Source organism: Fistularia commersonii, chromosome 7 (genome assembly GCF_037954325.1).
Source record: "Fistularia commersonii isolate RoL2024-O1a breed Wild chromosome 7, RoL_Fcom_v1.0, whole genome shotgun sequence".
Lineage (NCBI taxonomy): Eukaryota > Metazoa > Chordata > Actinopteri > Syngnathiformes > Fistulariidae > Fistularia > Fistularia commersonii.
In genome coordinates, this window is record NC_141290.1 from 18,987,363 (window position 1) to 19,014,263 (window position 26,901).

Sequence of the window (26,901 nt, forward strand, 5' to 3'; positions counted from 1 at the left end):
AGATCAAATAAGCACAAAAAAAGAAAAAAAATCAAGAAAAGGGGACACATTTGACTAAAGAAAAAAAAAGAACCTCAGCTGCGACACAGTTACAGTTACTCACAGAGTGTTTGACCACATCGGCCCAGTCCGGAGCCACAAAGTACTCGGAATTGGCATCAAGCCACCTGGACAGCTCCTTAATGGCCGGTGCCATGGCCCCCCCGAGCTGCAACATAGTGAGATATTGTTAAAAAAACTCTGGGGAAACATATGTTTGTCAAGATCTCGACTGTTTAAAGGAATATTCTGAATTTTGTGTGAATTGTAGCTGAGCACAAAAAATTCTCACTTGTGGGAATTGTTGCCTTCAGTCAAAAGTCATAAATACACATGCTAAGCCTCTATTGTTCTGGTTACTTGATCAACTCCTACTAATATTTTGCTCTTTGATTGTAACAATCTTTTATCATCAGTTCACGTTGCAACTCGTTCAATCATAGCAATAATTTCAGAAGCAGCAGGATCCTCTTTGCGGCAAGGCGTAATGATTTTACATTGGCCTCTGTGAAGTGTTGCTGTGAAAATCATCATATGAACAGGGTTTTGAATTATAATAAAAGGGATTTGAATTATGTTGAATTTACAACACTGTGATGCTGATTCTTGCTAAATATCATTTCCTGCTGTGGTCACATCGGAACAAGAAAAGAACACTTAAAGTGAATGTAGGAGGAGGATCAGAAAAATTACTATACTTAATCTCTTACCCTGCGTCCGGTGCCTCTGTGGACGACTGGAACTCTCTCTTCCCCCGTCAGTGAGTTGATGTCCAGTTTGGTGGGGTCTTTGCAGCGATGCCTCCTTTGTTTCGGACGCTCCACAAAACCATGCAAAAGACCTGCTCCAGACTGGGGGCGGGGGGACGACATAATGCATTAGCCTCTGAATTAGAATCATTCAGTCAAAGTTAAACAAGGATTTAAGTTTGACGATCTTGGGGTGTTCTTGAGGTTGGCTGAGAGTTCCGATGAACCCGACATTAACAAACATGTTTTTCAGCATTGAGGTTATTTCTCTCTAAATGTAGAGATTTCTCATTGTAGCTCAACAAGTATTCTAGTAATGTGAAAACCTATTTTCAATTTCTTCACAATTTGTTTTGATGGAATTCTCGTCAGCTTATTTTTAATGTCTTTTGTCTAATGCCTTTTTTCTATGTTTTTTTCTGCTGCGGTTATATTTTTCGTCTCACTGCACATTTCTAACGCTCGTTCTTTTGTCTTCCCCCCCCCCAACAGCCGTTACTGCTCTTTGCAAGGCGAGTCAAAGTGTAGAGGACAAACTCAAGGTTATGGGAAGAAGTTCCAGGACTTTGTCTTACGTGAGCAAAGGTTTGCAGGTCCATGCTATAACCTGGGTTCTGCCTCAGCCATTCAATCAGACCTTTACTGGCGGCCTCTCGATCGATGGCCACTACCTCTTGCTGGGGTGGCGTCTGGGTGGGGGTGGGCGTGGAAGATGAGGACGGCGTTGGAGGGCCGGCAGGTCGCTCCGATGGGGAGGGGGACGGCGAGGAGGTTGAAGAAGAGACTGAGGAGTGGCTGATGACCTCGGCGCGACCCTGGAGGTGGAGACACAAAAACAACGAGGCTGAAGCTTTAGAGGATAAGAAATGTGAAATCAGATATTTGCTCTGTGACCCACAATCCCAAAGGAGAGAGTTTTCCATGTGCAAAAAACATTAACTGCTCTTATTCTGAAAATCATCACCCTTCACCAGTTAGCTCCCCCACTTTCCGAACGCTACGCCATTACTCTCGTTTACTTCTCTTTCTCTTTGCTGCCTGTCGCATAAGTCCTGAAACATCCCCTTCCTGAGATGTGGTGATCCCCTCCATTCTTGCTGCACCCACCTGTGTCTCCGGGAGGTGCAGTCCTCGGTTCTTTGTAAACTCAGAGTACAGCGCCTCCACATGTCTCCTCCTGCCCCTCCGCCGTCTCAGGGTATCGTCTCCCCTCAGGCTCCCATTGACTATCTGTCCGGTCACAGGGTGGATGAGGCCAGCCTGCAGGATCCCGGCCATGTCGATCCCCACAGAAGCCGATATTGGGGCGGTGATGGGCGGCGGCGGCGGCAGGGGCGGCAGCTTGTGTGAGCTACTGATTACCGCAGCGGCTTCGCCTGTCCCACTGCTGCTGGTGGGCGTGCTCATTTCTGAAGGCGACTTGGTTAAATCAATGGCCGCTTCCTGCCAGCCATTAATCAACATGGCACCAGCGCGGTGCGAGGGTGGTGCCACCACAGGCACCTTCTCACCACTGTTGGAGCTTCCGGCGGCAGAAATGTTGCAGGTTGACGCCGATTTCCCAGCTAAGACTTTAGCAGCTGCTGCTGCAGCCTCATAGTCGAATGACCTTCGACCTCCCGCTCTTTTGAGCTCGGGGAGGAAAGGAGGCGCCACGAGCCTCTCCTGTAAGAGAGGTAAGGAGGTGAGGCGCCAAGCTCCGCGCCCACAAGCGCCGCCCCGCGGCATGTACTGTCAGGGTGGACAGGGTGGGTGAGGGGTGGACAGGAATGGGAGAGAGATGACGGTTTGGTTAAACACACATATGGACTGAGACACAGTGACCCAGAGAAAAACTCCAGTCCAATTTATTCACTCACACTTAAATGCTGACAATAATGTTGGCTTTAGAAGCTGCTGCAGACCCCTGAAACTCTGACAAATATGTTCCTACGACGGCATTAATGAGGAGATAATAAATGTGTTGTAGCCGCGTGATATTTGGTCTGAGGTGTGGAAAGCTTCAGCTGGTACACGGTACGAATATTATCGCACCAGGAATTAAGTTGAAGCAGAAAGCTCACATGAACATCAACGTCAGTAAATGTTTAAAAAGCGGGTTGATTGATCCTGGCCCAAAGGAAAATATTTGAATTATAGCTCTATAAACTGATTGGAAGTTATATAACAACATTTCCTGGAGGAGAAACAGTCAAACTCTGAGCTCCTCCGTCTGCACGTCATTTGAAAGACACAATATCGGTTAAAAAAAGTGTCAAAGAAAGTGCAACTTACACTGTGTTTGAAATATTGAAAGCAAACTTCATTACACAAACGCACTAACATGCCGGTATCAGAGTACATTTAAAAATCGGTGTAGCCTTGACCGGAGCTGTGGAATTTGGAGAAAAAAATAGTAAAAAGAACTTTTTCTTTTAATTTTTTTTATTTTTTATCAATTGTGGCTTACAATCCGTGGTTCCATTATTCTATAAACTTTTTCAAAAACAGTAAATATATGTTAATAGCAATTTCTATATTATGACCCTGATCTTGTCTTTGCTATTAACCAGCCATTTCCAACCATTTCCATTTCTTTTAAATTGGGAAGGAAATATCAATATTCAATATGGTCTCAAATATGTCTTATAATTCACAATATGAAAACAAAATTCATTTAATACCTCTCACAATTTGAACTATTCGTCGATGAGCCTTCAAATGCATGATATAATCTGAATATTTTTCAAGACGCCGAAAATAAATTCAGAACTATTATTCAAAACTAAGAGCTGCAGAGTAAGTAATTTTGACATAATAATAATAAGACGCATGGTATTCTGAAGTCTAGAAGCCAGAGAAAACTAGCGGATTCAATCCTGGATGTTGTGCACGCTTGGCAGCTGTATGAGCCATGGCATGAGACAGCGGAGATAAATGTAGACAAATGATAAATACACTGATATGTACAACACAGGTGGTCTTCACGGCTGTACGTCGCGGGGGGGTTCTCACCTTCGGCAATCTGGTGAGAGGAGGCGGGATGGTGAAGCCCAGACCGGGGTTGCCCTGCTGAGCCCGGGCCTGGCTGGACACCGAGCCAGCAGTCGTTGTGGGCAGGAAGCTGGCTCGGTGGTGATGGTGGTGGTGATGATGATGATGGTGCTGCTGCTGCTGTTGCTGGGCTAAGCTGTTGGCTAGGCAGGAGTTGGCGGCTATGGAGTCGTACTGCTCATTGGATGAAGGCCACTTTCCCTTCAGAATGGCGTGGCAGATGCTATCCAGGCGGTTAATGATGACCCGGTCCTGCATAGGAGGAAAGAGAGCTGTAGTAAGGATGCCATGGTTCAACGTATTTACTTGTATTAAGGCAAGTGGCAGAAGAACTAGAGCTGACAGTTGTATCGGTGATTGTGTTTTGGACAAGAGCACAAGAAAAAACATAAATATCAGGTAAAAACTGTTCTCTTTCAGGACTTTGTACTGCGCTGATGCCCCAGATCAGGTTGGGCAGCAAGTTAGGCTATGCAGTGTGTGTGTGTGTGTGTGTGTGTGTACGTTTGTGTATGTCTTTGTCAAAAAAAAACAACAAAAAAAAACTCACTAACCCAAGCTTACTGTTCTGTATATTTCCTGTGCATCGTGTATTTGCAAGTGTATTTGCAGTCCCTATGTCCTCTATTGTAAGTCGCTTTGGATAAAAGCGTCTGCCAAATGCAATGTAATGTAATGTAATATCAGAAATGTGCCACAACAATCTGAAATAGAAACTGCAAAAACGCACACAAAAATACCCCAAACCAATATTAATTGAAAGAACATATTCAAGAAATTCTCCGAAATCATTAGAAAAAAACTCCATGACAAATGGAAAAACAATCCCATATCATAAAGAGAATGTAAAAAAAAAATAAAAATAAAAAAGCGTCAAACATACTGATACCTTAGGCCACTCTGAGTAGGAGTAAAGTGCTTTCTCTTGCAGCAGCTGAGCAATGGTCGGCTCCCGGCTGTCATGGAGGCCGTCTGGCATTTCACACACTGAGAACGGAGTCGCAAACCGGGGACTCCCGGCGTAACCCTCCACAGCAGAGACTGGAAATAAACAAACATGGCAGACTGAAGCTAGATTCAAGGGGGGAAAGGGGCTTCTGGTTGACAAGTGCTGGGAAAGCTGGTATAGCAAGAAGATTGCCGAATTGTTAAAGTTCTTTAGACTTTTCCGTGCTGTAGTTTTTTTTCCAGCCCACCCTCCTCTTACATCCTGTTCCCATCCAATGAAATCCATCCTTTTGGCTGTCTGTCCAGTTTCATATGGAGAGTATACCCGAGGTCAATAAGTTCTTAAAAGATCAACACAAATGCTTAAAATGAAATGCTGCTCCGAGACTCCTAATTGCAGATCTTAGTTTGTGGTCTTTCTTTCTTACCTGGGGTGCTCGGCCTCTCCTCCTTCACCTGTCCCTTCATGCCCCGAACCTCGGACGTGTCGACCAGCCCGTCCACCTGCTCCAGTTTAGGGGTCAGGACAGTGCTGTCGGCCTCTAAAAGCTCCTGCTTCATTTCCGACTTGATCGTAGGTGAGGCAGCCGCCTCTTGCTTTGCCTCGGGTTTGATCTCGGAGCTGTCGGGGAAAGCTGGTAACCCTGCCCCTTCCGACTTTGTCTCGGTCTTCAGGTTGGCTCCGGGTTTGAATTCCCCCCCGTCAGTGAACAGGAGGACGTCGGGTTTCGCATCCAAGTTCTCCAGCTTTACAGGGAAGCAAGCGTCTTGTGATTTGGCCTCAGGTGTTTCGGGCTTGACGGGATATTCCAACTCCTCAGGTTTGGTCGCCAAGTCTTTTGTTTTGACAGAAAAGGCAAGGAAATTGGCGTGCTTGACTACAGAGCTATCTGGGTAAACATCCTCACCGGCCTCCATCTTGGTCTCCTCAACTTTGATTGGCAGCTCAAGCTGCGACTTCTCATCGCCACACCTGTCGAGCGAGGGTTTTGTTTTGAGGCTCTTTGCAGAGCTCTGATTAAATACGTTGTCTTTATTTTCCTGATGGAGAGAAAATGTCAACGCACTGGGCTTACGGTCCTGGATGCCATCTGGCGAGTTCAGATCCTCAACGCTACAATCATAGTTTTCGTGTTTGATTCCAGCCTCCACCGCTGAGGATTCATCTGACCTTGAAGCTACTATAGAGGACAAGATGGACGTTGAAGGGCCACAAATGTTATCCAACTCCATCTTGCTTGATTTGGCATCTTCTGCTGCATCGGCACCGAGTTTGACCACTGGGACGTTCATGAGAGAATCCTCCTGTCCTTCGGAAATCTCGTCCACTTCATCTGCAAGATTGGCGCCTTCCATCGGGACATCGTTGTTTTCTGAAATCCTCCTGGCCTGCAGGAACTCCCCAGCGGCGCTCCCCATCAGGGCCTCAGTGTCCAGAGAGTTCTCCACCGACTCCTCCTCCACGGTCTGGTACAGGATCAGCCCGTCGACTTCCTCGCCAGGCTCTTCTATCGGCTCAGGACACATGAGGCTACCGCCTGTCTCCAGCTTGGCAAGGTAAGGGAGCATGTCAGGCGGCAGCTCCTCCTTCTGTTCAGGGTGATCGAAGTTCTCCTCGAGGTCTCCAGGCAGTTGGTTGGGGACGTCCATCCTCTCGTCCTGGTCGGCCAAACCAGGTTCTGGTTCTGTAGCGTTGATGTCAATTTGTGGACTCAGGACTCCCAGACTTTGATCTGCACCAGAAGGTGTAAAGCAGCTATTAAGCATTATAACATTACAGCTTAAAATCTAACTTATACACTAAAGGCTAAAGCGACAATGATTGGGAACAGCGGCAGAGGGAAAGAGCAAATATCACGCTCTTTAAAAATAAAATAACAAGAACTACAAGCACTGTTTTTTGAATAATAAGGAAACAAATTATTTGAATGATTTTCTTTCCACAAACCAATTATCAACCACCCTTTACTTCTGAAAAGAGAGGCTTTTGTGATTCCCACCAAATCATTAATGTTGCTTATTACAGATTTGGTGAATGAATCTTATAATGAATGATCATTTTGCTAATGATCATTCATTATAAGTTGAGAGCAAACTAAATTCTAGATGTGTTGGTTTTGGTAGTCAATCAGTGCAGTGGCATAGCTTCTCAAAAAAAATGTTTTCAATGTAATAATACAAAAAATGAAAACACAATTGCTCACACACAACATATATGCGACAGATAGAAACTAACCATTCACATAAAATAATTCAAAAAGCATTAAAACTGAATTTGATATAGATATGGTTCAATTTATCAACATTGAACACACTTTCACATATCTGTCCTGAACCGCCATTAAAAAAACACATTCTGACAGAACACTCCCACTTTTCCACACACCTTGATCTGCGTCACATTCGTCGCCCTGTAGAATTTGATCCCTGCACTCCTTCATCTTCTGCTCGATGGTCACCAGGTCTTCCTCCTCCTCATCCTCCTCGTCCTCGTCTTCCTTCTCCTCAAACTCAAAGGCAACGCCTCTCTCCGGATCCTCGCCCTCATCCACAGAGTTGGTCAGGCTGCTCTGTGGCTCATGGCCAGTGATGACGGAGAGAGACAGGGGCGGCGGGGGGACGTACGGGGGAGGGGGGCTGGCTGACAGATCGGTCTGATCCGCGCTGGGCTCCTCGCTCACACCGATGTCCTGCAGTTAGGAACACAGCATTCAGCCAGGTTTGACGTGGAAAAGCGTTTCTACAAAACTGATGGAAACAATAAATCCAAGATATTTCAAAACCATTCAAGGTATTTGCAGGACCCGCAGCGATCCTGTCTGAATGTGATTTCCTGATATTCCGGTTTGAACTCGTCACGGGAGGTTTCAACTGTTATTGAAAAGATTATTGTAAAACAGCCTAATTGTCTGAAAATATTTTATAAGGTTACACATTTCATCGTAGTTTATTTCATTTTCCTGTAGAAACAAATACTTATAATGGAATAACTACATGTCAAAATAAAAATTGCAAGTATAGGAATCAAGCCATATCACAATATACTTCATTTCCTGTTATTCTTATGAATAAGTCTATCACAGCTGACTGACTCATGATGTATCATGATTTTTGGCTTGAAAATATATTATTTAAATTTGCATTGGGACATGTTGAAATTCACCAGAAGGTGGCAATAATGAGCCTGATAGCCCACAAGGTGAGTTCTTTTCCTCCTTGCTCCTTCCTCTCTGGTAGGTCAAGCAGAAGGTAATGATAGAACAAACTGTCCAAGTTATTTCCCTGTCCTTTCATGATATAAATACGGTTACATGGTTCGGCCTTCAAGTTTAGTTTTACATAGAGACTGTGTTGTGCACTGATTTGTGCAATATTTCATTTCATAACAGCTACAATGCAATTTTTCCTTTTATCATACTATTGTGCACTCCTTACCTCACTTGTTACTAAGACACTTATAGTTTTATCACTTGTTTACTGAGACACTTTATAGTTTCACTGAGATACTTTATAGTTTATAGTTTACCTTTATTTCTAATTCTGCCTTTTTCTTTTTATTATTTATGACTGTTATATTTTCTGTAACTCTGGCACAACAATTTCCTTCGGGATTAATAAAGTTGTTCTTATCTTATCTTATCTTATTTGTGTCGGTGATTTATATGCATTTTCGCTGTTTCTCCTTTTTCCCGGACTTTGACCTTAACAATTAATATTGTATGAATTTTGCTATAACAGCTGCCACAAATACATATGCAAACTGTTTGAAGGGGGGAAAAAGGTAAACCTTGAAAAGCATGTAGCTGGAGGACAGCGGCTCCACGTGGTCTCCGGCTGATGGGTGTGAGGGGGAAGACGAGGGCGGGAGACCCAGACACTCCTCCAGAGTCCCCCCTTCCTCGTCCCCTCTGTCTCCCCTCTGGGTGTCCTCGTCCTCCTCCTCGAGGAAGCTGGTCTCCAGGGCCGGCGGACCCAGGATGGGATCTGACTCATTGAACATGTGGTGGGCCGGACTGGACTGGTCTGCACTGTCCCAGGGGGCCTGGCAGTCGCAGAGACACGGGCACGAGATAGAAGGAGAAGGCTGAGAGACTTTAAACCCCTATTTAAATAATGTGGTTGATTTTTTTTTCTTCAGAAAAAAATGCTGATTTGTAATGCTTTGCGTACATTTAATGCTAACATCTTAGAATTCCAGATTTTTTGTTGCTGTTTTTTTTAATCACTTTTAGTCATTTTTATTTACTTGTGGATAGATTTTTCATTTTCCTAGATTTTTTTAGAGGTAATTCAAAATAACAATTTTCAGACAATTTATGATCAGTCTTCAGCAATTCATTTTCAAAATGAGGAATTTTGTGCAACTGAATTTTCAATTACTTTCCTTTAATCAAGACAATAAGAAGTGCTTTTGGGTAGAATTCTTGTCATTTTTCGGTAATGTATTTGAAGTATATAAAATAATGATGATGTTTGTTCAATTGCTTTTTTCACTGAGATTCATATTTTCAAGTCAGGGTCAATTGATTTTAGAGTAATCTAGTTAAATATCCTTGACTCCTGAATCTAAACATCAATACCAGGTTAGTGCAGCTCCCCCTTGTGTTCAGAGTGCCACATCTCAACTTGTTCTGATCCATTTTTGAAGTTCAAGGTGCGGGTTGACCACAATTTAATTTGCAGCTTTACCATATTGTGACATGCTTTTTGTGTAAATAATAAATCTTTATTATAGCATGCTTTTATTATATAAAAATAACTAAACCTCTTGACTTTTAAAGATTTGAATCTGTACCTGTAACTGATCCAGCTCCACCGATGGCGGTAAGAGTCCTGTTTCCTCCGACGATCCCTGCTCCCCGACCAGCACGTCGCTCCTCAATTTAGAGTCAAGGTCCGCTCCCCCAACACCGTAGGAGTTGAGCATGCTCTGACCCCCTGTCACGGAGTTGAACGGGAACCCGTTGAGGGCGTCTTTGGAGGCTTTTCCTCCGTGAAGCGCATCCGCGGTCATGACGTCGTGTTGCAGTGAGCTCAGCTCCAGGCTCTCATCCAGGGGGGCGCAGTCCAGGAAGTCCCCCCGTGCACCTGTGCCCATCCCCAAGCTGGGGGAGGAGGAGTCCTGAGCATTGAGTGGCGGCGGGTGGAGGTGAGAGGAGGAGGAAGAGGAAGGAGAGGGAGTTGACGAGGGCCCGGTGTGGTGCTGCTGGTGGTGGGTGGGATAGTCTGGCGGCTGCAGAGAGTCGTAAAGGCAGCAGTGTGGGTGGGGCAGCTGTGAGTGCGAGGATGATGAGGGGGAGATGGTGGGGTGTGAGGCCAGGCCTGCTTGCTGGGAGTGATGGGGAGGAGGGAGATGCGATGGCTGTCCGCTGACGTAGTTCCTGTGAGCCTCTAGAAAGCTCAGCTGGGGATCGTTGAGGATGTAGAAGTCGGTGCGGCTCAGCCCGTGGCGCGCAGCCCCGATCAGAAGGTCACGGTCATGCTTTCCCGACTCCCACCACACGGGCAGGTAGAGGGAGGGGCGACATAGCTGGAGGCGGGCAGACAGTAAGGGGTGACGGAGGACCTGGTGGGTGAGGGCAGAGATTAGAAACCTTTCGACCGCTCACCTGGTTCCCTTAACCTCTCTGTGGGGTGGGGCAGGTTTAAGTACACCATCTTGCACCTTTGCCTTCTTTTTTACTCATCACTTTTTGTGATTCAGTCTCCTCTTCTACTACAGGTGGAGACACTTCCAGATTCAAAGTTTGACAGCGAAGGACACTACTTTCTAATCGAATAAGTCAGACTCCTAATAATTTAACTTTCTCAAAATACACTCATCCAATACCGATACCGGGCCATGAAATTCTAGAAGGTGTACCTGCTCTCGGATTTTGCGCAGAAGCTCGATGCGGTACAAAGTCCGAGCTGCTCGCTCTTCGGTCAGCGGCTCGACAAGGACAGCGGGGTCAACCAGGCCTGCTGGGGGAGTAATGGGGACACCAGGTGATGAAAGTAAAGGAAAGAGATGATGGATGAGCATGAAAATGGTCATAGGAAGAATGTGCTGCCGGTTTCAATAATCAAGGGGGAGGAACTTTTATAATGTTCAATCCAAAAACCATGGACTTGGCAAGAGTTTACTTTAAAATCAGGAGAATAAAAAAAAAAACACCAAAAAACCCACAGCAACCATTCAGTGGAGAACTTATTTAAAAGTAAATAGAATTCAGCAAAGAAATTGTGCCACCCCCCTAACAAAGGCAAAACAGTGGCTTGAAAATCTAATGTTGGAAAATAAACAAGTGAAAGCAATGACTAGTTATTTAAAAAAAAAAATCCTTCAACAAAGCCCCCAAAATCAGGAAGAATCACAGTAAAAATAGCAAGATAGAACCCAAAAACTATCAAGACATCTTGAAAACATTCAGCTTATAATTATGGAAACATTTGCATAAAACCAAATAAAACGGTCAGTCTCCTGTCGCAGGTGTCATTTGGGTGTTCAATAAAAATGGGCAGGCTTACCTTCCTCCTTCCGGGGCGGCAGCTTGCACGCCGTCCGGCACATGTTGACGAAGGAGTTGAAGTATCTCTCTAGGCTCTCGTCCGTCTTTCGTTCTAGCCGTGCCAGAGCTCTGAACTGGGACCAGTCAAAGACCTTCCTCTCCGGGTCGTACACCACCCCGAACGACGAGACAGTGCGGTAGAAATCCGACTGCTCCCGGCGGGTCCACCTGGGACCCAAGGGGCAAAGACAATATGATTTAAAGTAAGAATTACTGTTAGAGTCCCCAACACCTGAGAAATGAAAAATAAACCTGCAGCTGAAGCTTATATACATTCACACATAAATACATGTAAATGTTATAATGCCAAATGGAAACTATCTTTTCATAGCAGCTAGGTACATGCACAAACTACAAGAAGTAGCATAACCAAAGGAAATATACTGTGTATGTATATATACTGTATATAGGTATGTAACACAATAAAAGAGCCATATGTTGAATGAGTTGATTTAGCAAAAAAAAAATGTAGTCCAAAAATGACTACACCAATTGTTTAAGAAGATGAAACAAACACACACACACACACACACACACACACACACACACACACACACACACACACACACACACACACACACACACACACACACACACACACACACACACACACACACACACACACACACACACACACTTCATATCCTGATGCCACTCTGCTTCCTTTGATTATGCTACCTCTTATAATTTGTGCATGTACCTAGCTGCTATGAAAAGCTGGTTTGGTAAAAGTTGGTATGAATATTCTAGAAATCGCTTAACATCTCACAAAAAAGCTGCCAGGCATCACCAGAGAAAAAAAAATTATTGATGATCTGTTTCAAAATCTGCCAGAATAAAAAAACTTTCACCTGTGTTCATAAAGATTTTTTTTTTTTTAAATAAAAAATGTGCAGTGGAAATTCTGCTCGACAGGAGATAAATCGCAGTTTATTTTTAAGAGGCTGGAATATTTCCAAAATTCCTATCTCTCCTGTTTATTGGTAAAATGCCATCTTCGGATATTTACGCTGTTCTGATTAGGACTTTTGCACCAAGTAGAAACACTCTTATGGAAAGAGTTAACAGCCAACATGGTTACCGTCTCTGCCACTCCAGAAACAATGGGTCAGGCTCAGTTGGAACCACTGAGCAGCGTCTCAGCTCCTCCCCCAGCTGCCAGGCTAGCGGCCCTCCGGTGTGGTGAGCTGCGGCGGTGGCAGCGGTTGCAGTGGTGGTGGGAGCAGCCCCTCCCATGCCCATGCCAACCAGGCCGTCGTGCAACATAAAGTCATGTCGCATCAGTGGTTCACGGCGCAGCGTGAAGCGCTGGTAGGCGGTGATGAGGCGACGCAGGCGGGCGGTGATGGCGGGGCCGGTGGGCCAGAGGGGTCGGGACTGGATGACATGAAGAGCTGCCACGCCTGTTCCTGTCCCCATTGTTGTCGTGGTGACCAGCGTCGCATCCTGGGAACACAGGTCCACAGGCACCTGGGAATCTGGAGAGACAGGAAGTATTAACCCTGAGGATATAAGTACACAGCGTCACTTCATGCACATTAAAATAAAAGTCTTTCCATCACAATAGGGACATAATGGGTAAACCAGAAAGTGACTGACGTGTTGGGGAGTGTGTCTGACCTGGCCCAGTGCTGTCGGGTTTGTCCGAGGTGTCGGTGCTGGAGCAGGTTTCCTCCCCCTGTCAATTGGAGACAGCCATGAACACAAAAAAGGATACATCCAGCAATAACATGGCAGAGTAAACGGTCCTAACACAAAGGTACTCAATGGGACTATATAACCCAATTTGTGCAAAAAGCAGATAATATCAAATCCTGGCAGGAGCATGTGAAAACCTGGTTGTTTTTGAATTTCTAAGTTTTTTTTCCACAGTTTTTGGTAATTTACATTCATTTTAATGATTTCCTTTGCCTTCATGTTTCACTTCATTATTTTTTGCATCGTTTTCAAAGGATTTGTATTTAATTTTTATGTAATTTTTTAACTAATATACTTGACACTTCTACTTTGTTTCGCATGTGTGTTGGGAATTTCAATATTATTTTTTTATCATTTATTTAATCGACTTCTCAGGTATTTTAAGTTATATCTATGACATTAACCGGTTGTTTATTATCAATTTTCTGTTAAATTCAACTGTGTGTTTTCAACAAGTTTAATATACCTCCACATTTTTTACCCAAACTTACAGGCTCGTTTATTTTCTTGTCAGTTTCCGGTTATACAAACAAACCCTCAATTCATATATGAAGCCAATTTAGAGTTGATTTCCTATCAACTTTCAGGTAAATTGACTAGATTTGTAATCGTCATCTCTTTTTGATTATCTAAGAGTCTGTGTTGCACCTTTCAAATCCCACACCTAGATTCTTCAGTCACTATGGTTAACATGCCGGTAGTATAAACAAGCTTTTATTTCACACCTGGAATCTCAGCATCACGTTGTGAAATTAATTTTAAATTAAAGTGTCATTGAAGCCCCCTTAATGCTCTGTTTCAGGTTGCACAAGAGTGTCGCTTCCCATTCCCTTGAGGTGATGGCAGCAGTGAGAGTGGTTATTTAACCAATTTCATTATATTGAATTATACTGATTAATTCCTAGAAAAACTCCCCAGGGTGGGGGGTGGGAGGGGGACAAGAAACACTGTCTGCCCGACGTATTCACCTTGCTGTTCTCGTCTCGATCTTCTGCCCCGTCAGCTTTGCTTTCCCCCTCCTCTTTTGCCTCCTCCGGTTTCAGTACACTGGAAGAAGCGAAAAACACGGACACACACGCACCCACATACACAAAACACAACAGGTCAACATCCTAGGGCCGATCACATCAGCTCCTAGAAAGCACAACCTTGTGGTTTTTGGTTTTGCTTTCCAGTTCTGTTCCTCAACCTATAATTTTTTTTTTTTATTGTCAAAAAAAAAAAGTTACATTTTTGTTGGAAAATCCATTGTCAAGCTGTGTTTTAAACTTATTTTCAGATCATTCTTTACATATTTTTTTTTAAATTTTGCAGGAAATTAAATGTAAATATTGCTTTTTTTATTTTAAATTTTGGCAATTAGCCATTTGTTTTCAGGCCATTACAAAAGATTAATCAGTTCATTTGTTTCATTTTATTGACATTTCAAATGAAAACTTTTTAGCTAGTCTACAGTATTAAAGACTTTTAAGACGTCTCTCGCATATAAGATGTTTTACCGAGTAGCCTCTCAGTAAAACATTCTTGAGGGAAAAGAATGACGTCGAGTTAGAACGAAAAGAAGATTTTGACAAGAATTAACCATGACCTGGATGACTGAGAACCTCCACGGAGATATAATATATATGCGGAAATGTGGTTAAGAGTCTCGGCATTCCAGATCTTGAGATCCACTAAGAACCCTCACTTGACCACCTTCATCTTCCAGAAGACGTCCCACCTCAGGTTCAAGAGATCAAAACTGATGTTTCTATGCAACCTATTCACTTCAGCTAATGAATGGATATATTGTCTGCATTATGACAATTTGGTCAGATCTTCTGCACACATTGGCTTTCTGCTGTGAAAAGAGAAATCATTGACCTTTTTCAATAGAAAATAGACAGAGGCGGTTCTAATGATTCTTACTGTTTGAAACTAAAACACTGAAGTAAGGAGTCAAAGTTTGAAACAACATCCCGATGAACAGGAAGTTGATGAGACATCTATCAACGCAACCTAAAAAATATAAGATCCTTTCACACAGGGGAAAGGATTTTCCTGCCGGAAGCCTCCCCAGGCTCAAGAACCAACAAAGTTGGCGACGGCCTCAATCTGCTCTGAGAGCGTGATCAAAGCTTCGACGTCGTCTGAAAAACACACTTCAAACCAAGCAGGCTCTCTCCCCTTTGCCCGCCCAATCCTCTCAAGAGGGGAGAAGCGACGGGGAGGAAGAGAGTGATTTCACTAGGCTCGTGTGGGAAACTGTGTGTGTGTGTGTGTGTGTGTGTGTGTGTGTGTGTGTGTGTGTGTGATGTTTCCCCCCACCTGTCGGTGATGTCAGTAGTCCCCTCTGCTCCTCCCTGCTCGGCGGTCAGCGCTGTGACGTCAGGCATACCAACTCTCTCCAAGAAGCACAGGTCTGCATCCGCGCGTATGGCGTTGTACCGCTCATATCCTGTCACGATGAAAACACACATGGAAACATATACAAACACACACACACATGAGCGTCCCGTCACCAATCATCACTTGCACACTATAGCATGATGTCCGGTGTGTCCCGTGTCCTCACCGTGTTTGTGGACGCCAATGAGCAGAGACTTGTCTGCATCAGCGTCCCACCATGTAGCTGGAATCTCAATGTAGTCGATTTCGGGTAGGGACACCTCCAGTTTACTGTAGACGCAGGCGCGCACACACACGCACAAACGCACACACACAGAGAGCATATGAGTGCTGGTGTATTCTTTTTTTTTTTTTTGGTAAAGTAAGTCCTTGGAAGTTGTCAAGAAACAATTGGAGTGTGTAGGAGTGTCCCACCAGTAACCACTTTTATCTTTCTGGGGCTCATCCAATTTCTCACCAACTTCTAAAGAAAGCACTTGGTGATATATGTATAATCCTTTTTCATTTTGCTACTTCAAAACAGTTTCATCACAAATTAGGAGACAACTTTATGAAATTGCTTTTGGTATATTCTTATAGTCTTGCCAATTTTATCTTTTTTTTTTTTAAATCACTGATGCTAATTACAGGGGTTAATTTTCGCCACATTTTTATGTCGCTTCTTGCTTCTAATTATTTTTTTCTTGATCATCATAAAGAAAATAAATTATGTTTATTTTTATTTGGGGGGGGGGGGGGGGGGGGGGGGGGGGAAGCAAGTCAAGTTCATTGAAAGCAATTGGATTAAAAAGCTCCACACCTGGCCGGGATTCCCTCCAGGGCTTGATTAGCCGCTTCACCCAGAACCTCCACCTTCAGGTAGTACAGCATCCTCACCCTCAGCAGCACCCTGAGAAAAACAGGGGATGGGGAGAATAGAAGACAGGGGGGGGGGGGGGGGGGGGGATTGAGGGGAATCATTTGAACTTTGACTCTATTCTTTAGAACGTCATAAAACTTGGTCTCTGTCTCTGTGGAGGTTTCCATCTCACTACAACAACAAATGCAGGCTGAACAATTAGAAGCATGAAGAGACGGCAGACGCTAGACGCAGCCGCAGGGGCTGTGCTGCGTTGCCTTGGCAACCACACCAATCAGCCAGTCCTTGTTTCAGTTCAGACATCAGACGCGTGCGTCTGTCCGGTTCAGCCTGATTTCTGATGGCCTCACCCTGCTACCTCCTAACGCCTGGACCAGCCAGCAGCTATTGAGATACAAAATATAAAAATGTGTTCGGAAACAGCTGGTGTGCCATCTGGGAATTCTGCAGGCGCCCCTAAAAACACAAGTTGGCCACAATCCGTAGACCTGGGTGATTGAAAATGAACAGTTGAATCACATTTGTTCTTTTGTTCCACTTCTTTTATATTAACTGGTGCCTTGGCGCAATATTAAATCCCTATAAATGTTTTTTTTTTTTTTATCAACTGTTCCTTTACTCTGGTAGTTGGACTCCGCCAGGGCTTCCCTTTGTCAAGGATTCTGTTTATAACTTTTATTGATAGAATTTCGAGGCGCAGCCAGGGCATCATGGGGATCCGGTTTGGTGGCCGCAGGATTGAGTCTCTGTTTTTTTACAGATGATGTGGTTCTGTTGGCTTCATCAGGCCATGATCTCCAGCTCTCACTGGGGCGGTCCGGAGCAGAGTGTGAAGCGGCCGGGATGAGGATCAGCGCCTCCAAACCCGAGACCATGGTGCCCAACAGGAACTAGGTGGAATGCCCACTCCAGGTCGGGAAAGAGGTCCTGCTCCAAGTGGAGGGGTTTGGGTATCTCAGGGTTTTCTTCATGAGTGAGGGAAGGATGGAGCAGGACGTCGACAGGCGGATTGGTATGGCATCTGCAGCAATGCAGACTATGTACTGGTCTGTCATGCTGAAGAGGAAGCTGAGCGAAAAGGCGAAGCTCTCAATTTACCAGTCAATTCCGCTACATTCCTACCCTCATCGATAGTCACGAGCTGTGGGTAGTGACCGAAAGGACAAGATCGTTGATACAAGAGGCCGAAATGAGATTCCTCCACAGGGTGGCCTGACTCTCCCTTAGAGATAGGGTGGCTTGGGCATCTGGTCTGGATGCCTCCTGGACGCCTCCCGCGAGATTGCATGTCCATCTGGGAGGAGACCACGGGGAAGACCCGCGACACGCTGAAGAGATTATGAGTCAGGCTGGCCTGGGAATGCCTCGGGGCTCTGGACCATGTGGCGGGCCTCACTGCTCTGGCTTCTGCCCCCGCAACCCGAATCCTGATTAGCGGGGGAGGATGGATGGATGGATGTTCCTTTACTAAACGAAGGTCAGTGTGTGCTTAGCCTGCGGTTTTGAGTAAATACAAGCAAAAGCTGACGGGATTCAATCTAAGATCCGGTTTGGCCCTTTGTTTCTAGAACAAACAAAATGATATAGCCTTGCATCCCCTGGGTTGTGACTCTCAATCACCCTCTTCTTTCTTAGTGCACATCAAGGGTACCAATGACCGACATCACACTTGTAATCCCTGTGTTTGGCAACTGCAGGTAACATAGATAAGTGAACCCCTCTAGGAACGGGGCTAGTGGACTGACTTGTTGCAGTGCTGTTTGAGGTGCTTCTTATAGCTCTCATCCTGCAGGACCACCTCAGGGTTGCAGTGAACCAGCCAGTCAGCGTTCTTCTGTTCTGGAACATTCAGCTGGTTCTTCAGTTTCTTCCCCTTCCGACCTCGTGGAACTGGAGCCAATAAACCTAAAGCGGAGAACCAGGGGCAAAGTTACATTCTCAATGGTTACCATACTGAACTGACTGACCTCACTTTTTGGTTAATTTCTTGCCGATTTTAGCAATGTGGGTTAAAAAATGATTTTGAGGTTATTTCTATAATGTGGTGAATATTATTTTTGAAGTTTAAGCTACTGGGTCTTTTCTAGGAAATCTTGTGGGGATGGTTATGATTTTTTGGGATGATTTGTTGTTATTTTTCAGATCATTTTTAGGCTACTTCTTCATACAGGGTTTTTTCATTTTCGACTTGACTTTTATCGCAACAAACAGAGCTGTGGACAAATAAAGGAAACATGCACCAAAATAAAGATGGCTGCTGCCGTCTGGGACCACTTCAACTTAACGTCCAGCATAATTGGTGAGAGGTGAAAGTCAGACCTGAGTGATTGAGCAGTGCCTGGTCCTGTCCCTCTTTAGTGGGGGCGATCAGATCCCAGATGAAGCTCTTGATCTTGTCGTCCCCTTTGTAGTGTCTCAGGCAGTAAACCAGAAGAGCCCTGCAACGCGACGGCAACACTGAGCTAATAGATGCATTTGTGCTGGGATGAAAAGACAGTTGAGACTCCCTGGGTGACGTACCTGCAGATCACCTCCATGTCCCTCTCCGCCAGGTGCCATTTAAACCTGCCGTGATTCAGGATGTCCTTCCACCTGCCCCAGCTGAACATACAAACAGAAAGTAGACGGGGTTTAATATCCAGACACACACACAGGAAGTAGACGAGGTTTAATATTTGTTAAGACAGGAAGAAGACAAGGATTGATATCTGAGATTACAGGGGTTATACACACTGGGGTTAATACCTTGCATATTTTATGTGATTTGAAATGTGTGCTTGTTGGCATTCTTCTATGTTAACTCAGTGTATTTTAAAATGGGAATTTTAAACACGAGATTCTGCAATTTAGGTGTGGATTTAATACGTGTGTTATACTTACGTAAGGATAACGACACATGGTTAAGTGTACCAAAGATGATGAAAACCAATGTCTCAATTGTTAAATTTAGATTAGTGTTTGACAGTGACATAAAGGCTTCAAATAAATAAGGGTTTGGGTCAAACACAATTGGTGCTCAGTGAAATAATGGCACATAATTCTATTTATATTAGTCAGATATTAATGTTGTATTTTGGCAGGATTCGTAATCATCACTGTAAATTCTGAAGGGTAATTGTTGTCCAAGCCCAAGAAGACGCCAGCTCCTTTAAAACCGCTCTTGCTTTATTGATTCGGAACTGTCTGGCCACCATGGCAGTCCTACCCGAAGACGAGGAGGTTCTTCTCCACGCGGAAACACTCAGCTCTCAGGTAGCGGCGGCTCCTCTCTCCCAAGCGGCGGGTGCGACACGGCCGCTCCTCGGAGTCGCTGTCCAGCTCGGAGAACTCCATCAGCTCGTCATCCTCGAATGAGTTGTAGTGGCGAGTCTGCTTCCTCACGCGTGGGGTGTCGATCACAAGGGACTCCTGGACGAGTAGAAATTGAAGACTTATGGCAATATGTTAATTTTCATTCCATTCAAATATTCATGAGGGAAAGAGGGACTACAATACGCCATTTGAATTTTTAAACTTCTGCTCCAAACATATATGAAACTATACAAGCACAGAGTTAAGGCAGTTATTAATGGACTGGAACTTTCAGGAAAAATATAATTTCTTATCCATTTTGAACTCTTATTGTTATTACTATTGTCCTGTTGATTTGGTTTAGGTGATACATTCCCAATGTTTTTACTTATTTAGTTATTTATTTTGTTCATCCTCAATCCTCAGCCTTAACCCCGTCCCAACTCCCTCTGAGGGCAGAATTCCCACCTTCTCTGACTTGGAATCGATCTCGACCTCCGCGATCTTGGCCCATTTCTGCCAGAAGTTGGGGTCGTCCAGAGAAATGTCTGTCCTGTTGCCCGAGGAGATAAAACTGGCCTGAGGATGCAGAAAAAAAACAGCCTGGTTGATACAAGATGGGGGCTCAGCTCGGAACCTGCTGTGTTCTAAAAGTTCAAAATTGGAGACTAAAATGTGTTTGGTCCTCCTGGGTTTAAAATACAGCTTCATTAAAAAGCTGAAAAGAAAAAGAAAACGCTGAAACAGAACTATCAAAACACTTATATTGTGTTCAACCTTTAAGTCATTGTTTCTTTGACCAAACATCAATGGGATTCAAAAATAAACAAATATGAAATAACTAATACCTTAAATTCTGGTTCACATGATCTTGCAACTGAAAAGACCCACACCCCACCCCTGTACACTGGAATTACCTAAAGACAATATTATATAACTTGCTTTATGGTTATTTGTACAAATTTACGGGTATTTTCTGTTTATTGATAATGATCATTATTTCAAATAATAGTAGCACCCCCCATCATCATCTTTGAAGAAAGAGATGTGTGTAACCGTATTATTGATCTTTATTAATGTTTTGAGGTAGGAGACTGGAAACGACTGCACCTTGAAACTGAATGTCACCCAAAGTTGGACCTCTTTCACATTCCCCTTAAAGTCTTTTTACTTTTCAGACTTCAAACCCGTTCATAAAGAGCGCATTTTCATTAATTTTAAAGATTTTGATCTCATAAGTGTCAGTTTTTAATGTCACTTCTAATTGAAAATATATAAATTAAAAAAAATCTTTATATATGCTTATATTCGGGAGGCATTATCCAGGGCATTAGTCATAATCTACACCAGGAAATTATGGTGTTTTTGTTTTGTTTGCAGCAGTGGGAATTCTATTAAAGGTCACAAAAACTTAGAGAATTCATAGCGTTTGCATCATACAGAAAAAGCCTTGAAAATGTTACATATTGTATCCCATGTTAAATGAATGAATTGTTTTTTTTTTATTTATTTATTTAATTTCTCAATTTCTTTCTTTTGTCTTTAATTGCCTCAATGAGCCTCAATGCAATTTTAAGATTTGATCCCGAAACACATGTTTTCATAGCTTTAAGCAACTTCAACATTGTGAACCACAAATTATAAACTCTATAACTTGTGCAAAATGAAATTTCTTTCCCAGAAGCCTGGCACCTTGGCAAAGGTGGAGCCCTTCCCCTCCGATTGGATGGTGATGGTCTGAGTGCGTCTCTGCAGGATCTGGTCTATGTCTTCCTCACAGAACTTGGAGCCCTCATCTTCCTCATCCATCAGAGCGCCGTACGCTCCCTTCTTCAGGAGGTCCTCCACCTCCAGCTTAGAGAGCTGCTGCACCTGCAGGGAGGCGAGACACCGCACCGCAACTGAGTTTTTTCACAGGAAAATAAAGATTGATAACATCATTAAGATCATGATCAATGCCATCAAGCAGGAATGACACATTTAAAGATAAAGAGGTCTTTTTGAAAAAAACACAAGGTTTTTTCTTTTTTTGTCCTCAGAAGTACATTTGAAAGAGATTTGCAAAAGGTTAGTTTGCCTGGACAGCATTTCAAACTCATCTATGGTTAAAAGATTAACGGGTTTAACCACTTTTTTTAAGTAATTTACCAATTATTTTCATGCAATTTTTCGATGGTGTTTTTCCTCGATTTACAGGTGTATTATTGTCACTTTAAATCTACACTGAAAATAGTTCATGGTAATTCACTTTTCTTTTGACAGTATATGGTTTGCTTGCATCAGATACATAGTAGTATGCATTGCATACCAACATAGAACCAGGTGTATTTAATATCTTTTTGGCATATACAAAAAACTTTGCCCAGCCTATAATATTGAGACAAATCTGAGGCTTGTAGTAAAAATGTGTAATAAGTCTCACCCCATTAAGGCTTCCCTTGCGGTTGATGTCCTGAAGGACAGCTTTGTCCAACCCAAGCTTCAGACTGGCCTTGTCGAACATCTCCCTCTCGTACGAGTTCCTGGTAATCAGACGGTAAACTTTGACCGCTTTGCTCTGTCCGATTCGGTGGCAGCGAGCCTGAGCCTGGAGACAGGAAGTAGGTAGGCAGACAGAGGTAACAAACGCCATCCTGTCCACACGTGGGCTGAGGAACACAAACCGTTAATATGACAATACCCGGAAAGCGGTTTACTAATATACAGTAGTAACAAAAAATTAAGGGCTGCTTTGAGGGAAAACCAGATGCATGTAGGTTTCCCCAGCAGAGTAAGGAGCAAATATCTAAATATTTTTACTGGGAATTTCTCTCTGTATCTTTTGGTCTCAAGTATTTCAGGAAAATTCTCAATTTTTCTCGAATTTCAAACATTTTAAGGTCCTATTTTATGTCATTGTTATTCATATTATACAATTCATAGTAATTTATTACATTCAAAGCTTAAGACTTATTAGCGTTTTTTCCGCACTATAAGGCGCATCAGATTATAAGGCGCACCTTTAATGAATGGCATGTTTTAAAACTGTTTTCATATATAGGGTGCACTGCATTATAAGGCGCGTGGAATAAAAATTACTCTAGTGACTGGGGTTGCGTTATGCATCCACTAGATAAAGCTGCACTAAAGAGAATGTCAGCAAAACAGTCAGATAAGTCAGTCAGTCAAACTTCATTCATAGAATACAAACCAACGTTCTGACAACTGCATTCCCAAAACAAGTTAGTGCATTCACAATAAGGTACTGTACGTTACCGATAGCTCTTACTGGTATTTGTGCCTCCTTCATTGAAAACAATGTTTTTCAAACACCATTTGTCACAGTTCAAAGCTTTTCATAAATGAAAGCACCAAGAAGGACTGCCTCTAAACTCATTGAAGTTCATGTGGTTAGCTCGCACTGTTGCCTTCATTTGAATAGTGACTTGCTGCTCTCTGTTCAACAACCCACTGTTTGGGTTTGTCCTCCTACTGTGGCCATCTCGCTTTGGAAACTCCTCGGAAACCCTGTTTAGTCTTCTTGAAGCAGGTCATCTTGTTGCTTCCTCTACTTCCGTAGCATTGATTAATTAATGTTGAATTCTCTCGCTGCTACTCTATTCTCGTTTTCTACTGCATGATTAATCGCCTTGAGTTTGAACTCTGCGTTGTAAGCTTGTCTCTTGAAAGATGCCATTTTGGTGTCTACACACACACACACACACACACACACACACACACACACACACACACACACACACACGTGTATGGGACTGGAATTCCCCTCTACCGTTTTTACCGCTGCTACTTCGGCAATGTCCCCTGACTACGGTAGCCATGATTAACCAATATTGATCCATATTTAAGGCGCACTGTCAGTTTGAGAAAATTAAAGGCTTTTAGGTGCGCCTTATCGTGCGGAAAATACAGCACTTATATCTCATTAAATGACCTTTAGATGGTTAGGCAAGGCTCAGTACAGCCAAAGTCCCGATGAAGAGGAGGAAAAGGAAGATGGGGCAGTTTCAGATTTCAGAAATATGGTGATAACTTTGAAAAAACCTTCTTGTTTATTATCAAATAATTTTGATAGATTTTCAGATTATTTAAATTGTTCACATACCTTTCCAGATTCGGTCTTTCTTATTTACAATTCACTTATATTGATATTTTTCAAATTTGAAAGCAATTGCTGTGTTTTTTGCTGGTTATTTTTCATATAACATCCTGTTTAACTGTGAACCCACGCAAGGCAGCATGGGAAGGTCAGCTGACTCGCCTGCAGGTCGTTCTGGGGATTCCAGTCCGAGTCAAAGATTATACAGGTGTCGGCGGCTGTAAGGTTGATTCCCAGCCCGCCGGCTCTTGTGCAGAGAAGGAATACGAAGCGATCCGAGTCCGGCTTGCAGAACCTGTCGATGGCAGCCTGCCGCAGGTTCCCGCGCACACGGCCATCGATGCGCTCGTACGTGTAGCTGCAAGGAAGTAAAAAGGACTGAATACAGACTGGGGTCTCCACCTTTCTGTTGCCTTACTGTTGAAATAAAGGCATCAACAGACGCAAGGTCCGCGTGAAGCAGTCAAACAAACAAAGCATACAAGCACGCACACAATCACAGACAAATGTACACGCGCACACACGCCCTGACTTAGTAAGCATGCACAAACACACAAGCAAATGCATAAGCACTCACATATATGCAACTACAGACGCATACAAAGCATCAAAATGCCTGCAGATGCGTGCACGGACATTCTATTTGTTTACTCACCGCCTCTGGATGAGGTAGTCCTCCAGGATGTCCAGACAGCGGACCATCTGGGAGAAAACCAGCACCTTGTGCCCCCCTGCCAGCAGTTTGGGCAGCAGTTTGTCGATCAGCACCAGCTTGCCAGCCGCCTGGATCATCGCCTGCAGCTGGAAGTCCAGGGCGTCCGGACTGTGACACTTTCTAAAGCTTTCCAGAATCTTCTCCTCGGCGCCTGCGCAGGACATGAAATGGATCAAATTTAATTGCAATTACATCCTGATTGGATCAATACAGGTTTAAAATATTGATACTGATGTCAGGTGAAATAAGGTACTGCTCTCCTGGTTGAGAGCCATCCCCATTTTTTACTTCATAGCAGAAATAACAGTGTGGGAAACTAATATATATACTGAGGGGTATTGATCACCTGTGATCAAGTAGGGGTGGTTGCAACACTTGCGAAGCTCCATCATGGTGTTGATGAGGTTGGGCATGTTGTGTTGGTTGGCTCCTTTGGACAGGAAGGAGAAGTTCTTCTCCAAAATGGCCCGGTAATATTTCTTCTGGATGTTGGTAAGCTCAACCTGCACAGATGCGAAACCACCGAACAAGTTTCATAGCTTTGAAATTACTCTTTTCTATGTTTTACATGTTGTGATTGTTTATCTGTTTAAAATTGTATTGTATTGTAATAATACCACTGTGATTTTTGAAGTAAATTTGATTTCAAGACAATTCTAGTCAGGTGAGATTATTCAGTAATATTTGCAAGAAAAAAAAAAAATTGTATATTTCTGTCAATTTTGAGTGAGTTCTGGTCAATTTACTGGCCTTTAGAAAAAAAAAGGCACAATGTAAAGCATTTTAAAGAAAATGTCTTGATTTTAGATCATTAATTACTGACTTTGAAATATTCTCTTTAAGATTTTTGGGTGGTTTTCACATTTATTTTTTTTTTCAAATGAGAGATTTTCAGGTGACTCGTTGCCAGTTTTAAACATATTTATAGGTTCATAAAACTGAGGAATGATGACGGACTCCGACGCCCATCTCCATCAGACAAACCTCACCTCAATGATGGTCTCCTCCTTAGGCGCCAGGTTCTTCTCCACATCGTCCTTCAGCCTCCTCAGCATCATGGGCTTTAGGATGGCCTGCAGTTTCTTCACCTGTTTGCGGAACATCAAATACATGTTTACACACACATCCTTCAGCCCCTCTGGATTAATGAAAATTGATTAACAGCAAACACATTGCTTTTATTGTTTAATTTCACAATTAAGATTCTCCATATTTCGTGAACTGGTGTGTCGATGGAATAGATAAATGAATTATCACTATAGGAACCGTCTGGCTTCTATAATCCTTATATGAACATCACTGATCATTTCCAACCATTTCTGTACTTGAATTAGTGGTAATACAGAGATTTTATATAATTATAGTTCGTAATCCATCTCTGCTGAGTCTTGTTTGGCTATGGAACTGTTAATTTTAGGTGATCATAAACTAAAATTGAGACTGACACAAAATTTTGCTTAAAAAAAAATTCAAATAAATGCCGGTTTTATAACATCAACTCTTGTTTATCTTACATCTTCGCATAAACCACTTTAATAGGAATAAAAAACAATAAAACTGTTCTTTACAGCATTTACTATATTCTTTTTGATTAAATATTGAAGAGGTCAGTCTGAGGTGAACACAACACAAGAGAACACCTTCAAATAATAGTTTCTCTGAATATTTACTGATTATTAATTGGTATTTCCATCGTGTCATAAAAAGCTGATGTGTTGTAAGCTATGAAAAATATACTTTAAAACGTGCGCTTTACAGTTTCATTTGTTGAATAATTTGTTGTACAGGGATATACTCTGAACCAAGAAATGCAGACTTAATTAAAATATTCTGATCAGAGACTGTTTTCGCGGTGAGGTGAGAGATAGATGTCCCACAGCTGGATTGATCCAACACCGAACATACTATTTCAGATATTTCATCTCCTTCAAAATTTTAACCTCCTTATTGATTGATTTTTTTTTTTTTTTAATTTCTGGAAGGTTACTAGATACCGGTACAAACATTTTCAAGTAATTTCCGAAATATATTCATATATTTCTGAAGGTTTTCTATAAATCCCTGAAAGATTGTCAGAGGACATCTTGTCTTTAAGTTTTGTCAATTTTTTTTTACCTTCGTTTGGATAGTTTTCAATTTCTTTACAGAAAAGCGAAGCAGGACAAACAGAAACACCCACAAGTCCTCCTGCGCATGTTTTTCTTCTGCTCTCACCTGCTCGTCCGTCTTCAGGTCCCCAAACTCCTCCAGGAAGCTGCTCTCTGACGGAAACTGCAGGGGCTCTAGGAAGTTGAGCAAACTGAAGAGCTCCTCCACAGAGTTCTGCAGAGGCGTGCCCGTCAGCAGAACCTTGTGTTCCTGTCACACACACACACACAGGTTGTTAAGATCACAAAACACACACAGATGCATGGCTACATCCGATGTCTCTGCAGCGTCCCTGTGATCTCCTCCTGTAAAAACTCTCCTCACTGCTACAGATCGAGGTCACTGATAGTTTTTAGTTCACATATGAATACTTTGGATATCAACAG

The 26,901-nt window shown here is 43.1% G+C and overlaps 1 protein-coding gene across 1 annotated transcript in view; it reads right to left on the reverse strand.

Annotated features, from left to right (window-relative positions):
- Positions 1-26,901, reverse strand: part of chd6 (chromodomain helicase DNA binding protein 6) — an 82,104-nt gene that overhangs the window by 8,781 nt on the left and 46,422 nt on the right. The window contains exons 15-44 of the mRNA XM_086150176.1: positions 26,582-26,725; positions 25,357-25,455; positions 24,714-24,870; positions 24,308-24,518; positions 23,815-24,010; positions 21,979-22,143; positions 21,249-21,428; positions 20,025-20,135; positions 19,471-19,673; positions 18,786-18,866; positions 18,585-18,703; positions 18,011-18,170; positions 16,206-16,295; positions 15,573-15,676; positions 15,326-15,455; positions 13,987-14,065; positions 12,941-12,998; positions 12,402-12,798; positions 11,280-11,488; positions 10,633-10,733; positions 9,565-10,335; positions 8,557-8,811; positions 7,156-7,459; positions 5,198-6,502; positions 4,711-4,862; positions 3,783-4,073; positions 1,896-2,519; positions 1,364-1,603; positions 750-890; positions 104-208 (exon numbers count right to left, since the gene is read on the reverse strand). Of these exons, the coding sequence (XP_086006302.1) occupies positions 104-208; positions 750-890; positions 1,364-1,603; positions 1,896-2,519; positions 3,783-4,073; positions 4,711-4,862; positions 5,198-6,502; positions 7,156-7,459; positions 8,557-8,811; positions 9,565-10,335; positions 10,633-10,733; positions 11,280-11,488; positions 12,402-12,798; positions 12,941-12,998; positions 13,987-14,065; positions 15,326-15,455; positions 15,573-15,676; positions 16,206-16,295; positions 18,011-18,170; positions 18,585-18,703; positions 18,786-18,866; positions 19,471-19,673; positions 20,025-20,135; positions 21,249-21,428; positions 21,979-22,143; positions 23,815-24,010; positions 24,308-24,518; positions 24,714-24,870; positions 25,357-25,455; positions 26,582-26,725 (7,182 nt within the window). The remainder of the gene's footprint in view (positions 1-103; positions 209-749; positions 891-1,363; positions 1,604-1,895; positions 2,520-3,782; positions 4,074-4,710; positions 4,863-5,197; positions 6,503-7,155; positions 7,460-8,556; positions 8,812-9,564; positions 10,336-10,632; positions 10,734-11,279; positions 11,489-12,401; positions 12,799-12,940; positions 12,999-13,986; positions 14,066-15,325; positions 15,456-15,572; positions 15,677-16,205; positions 16,296-18,010; positions 18,171-18,584; positions 18,704-18,785; positions 18,867-19,470; positions 19,674-20,024; positions 20,136-21,248; positions 21,429-21,978; positions 22,144-23,814; positions 24,011-24,307; positions 24,519-24,713; positions 24,871-25,356; positions 25,456-26,581; positions 26,726-26,901) is intronic.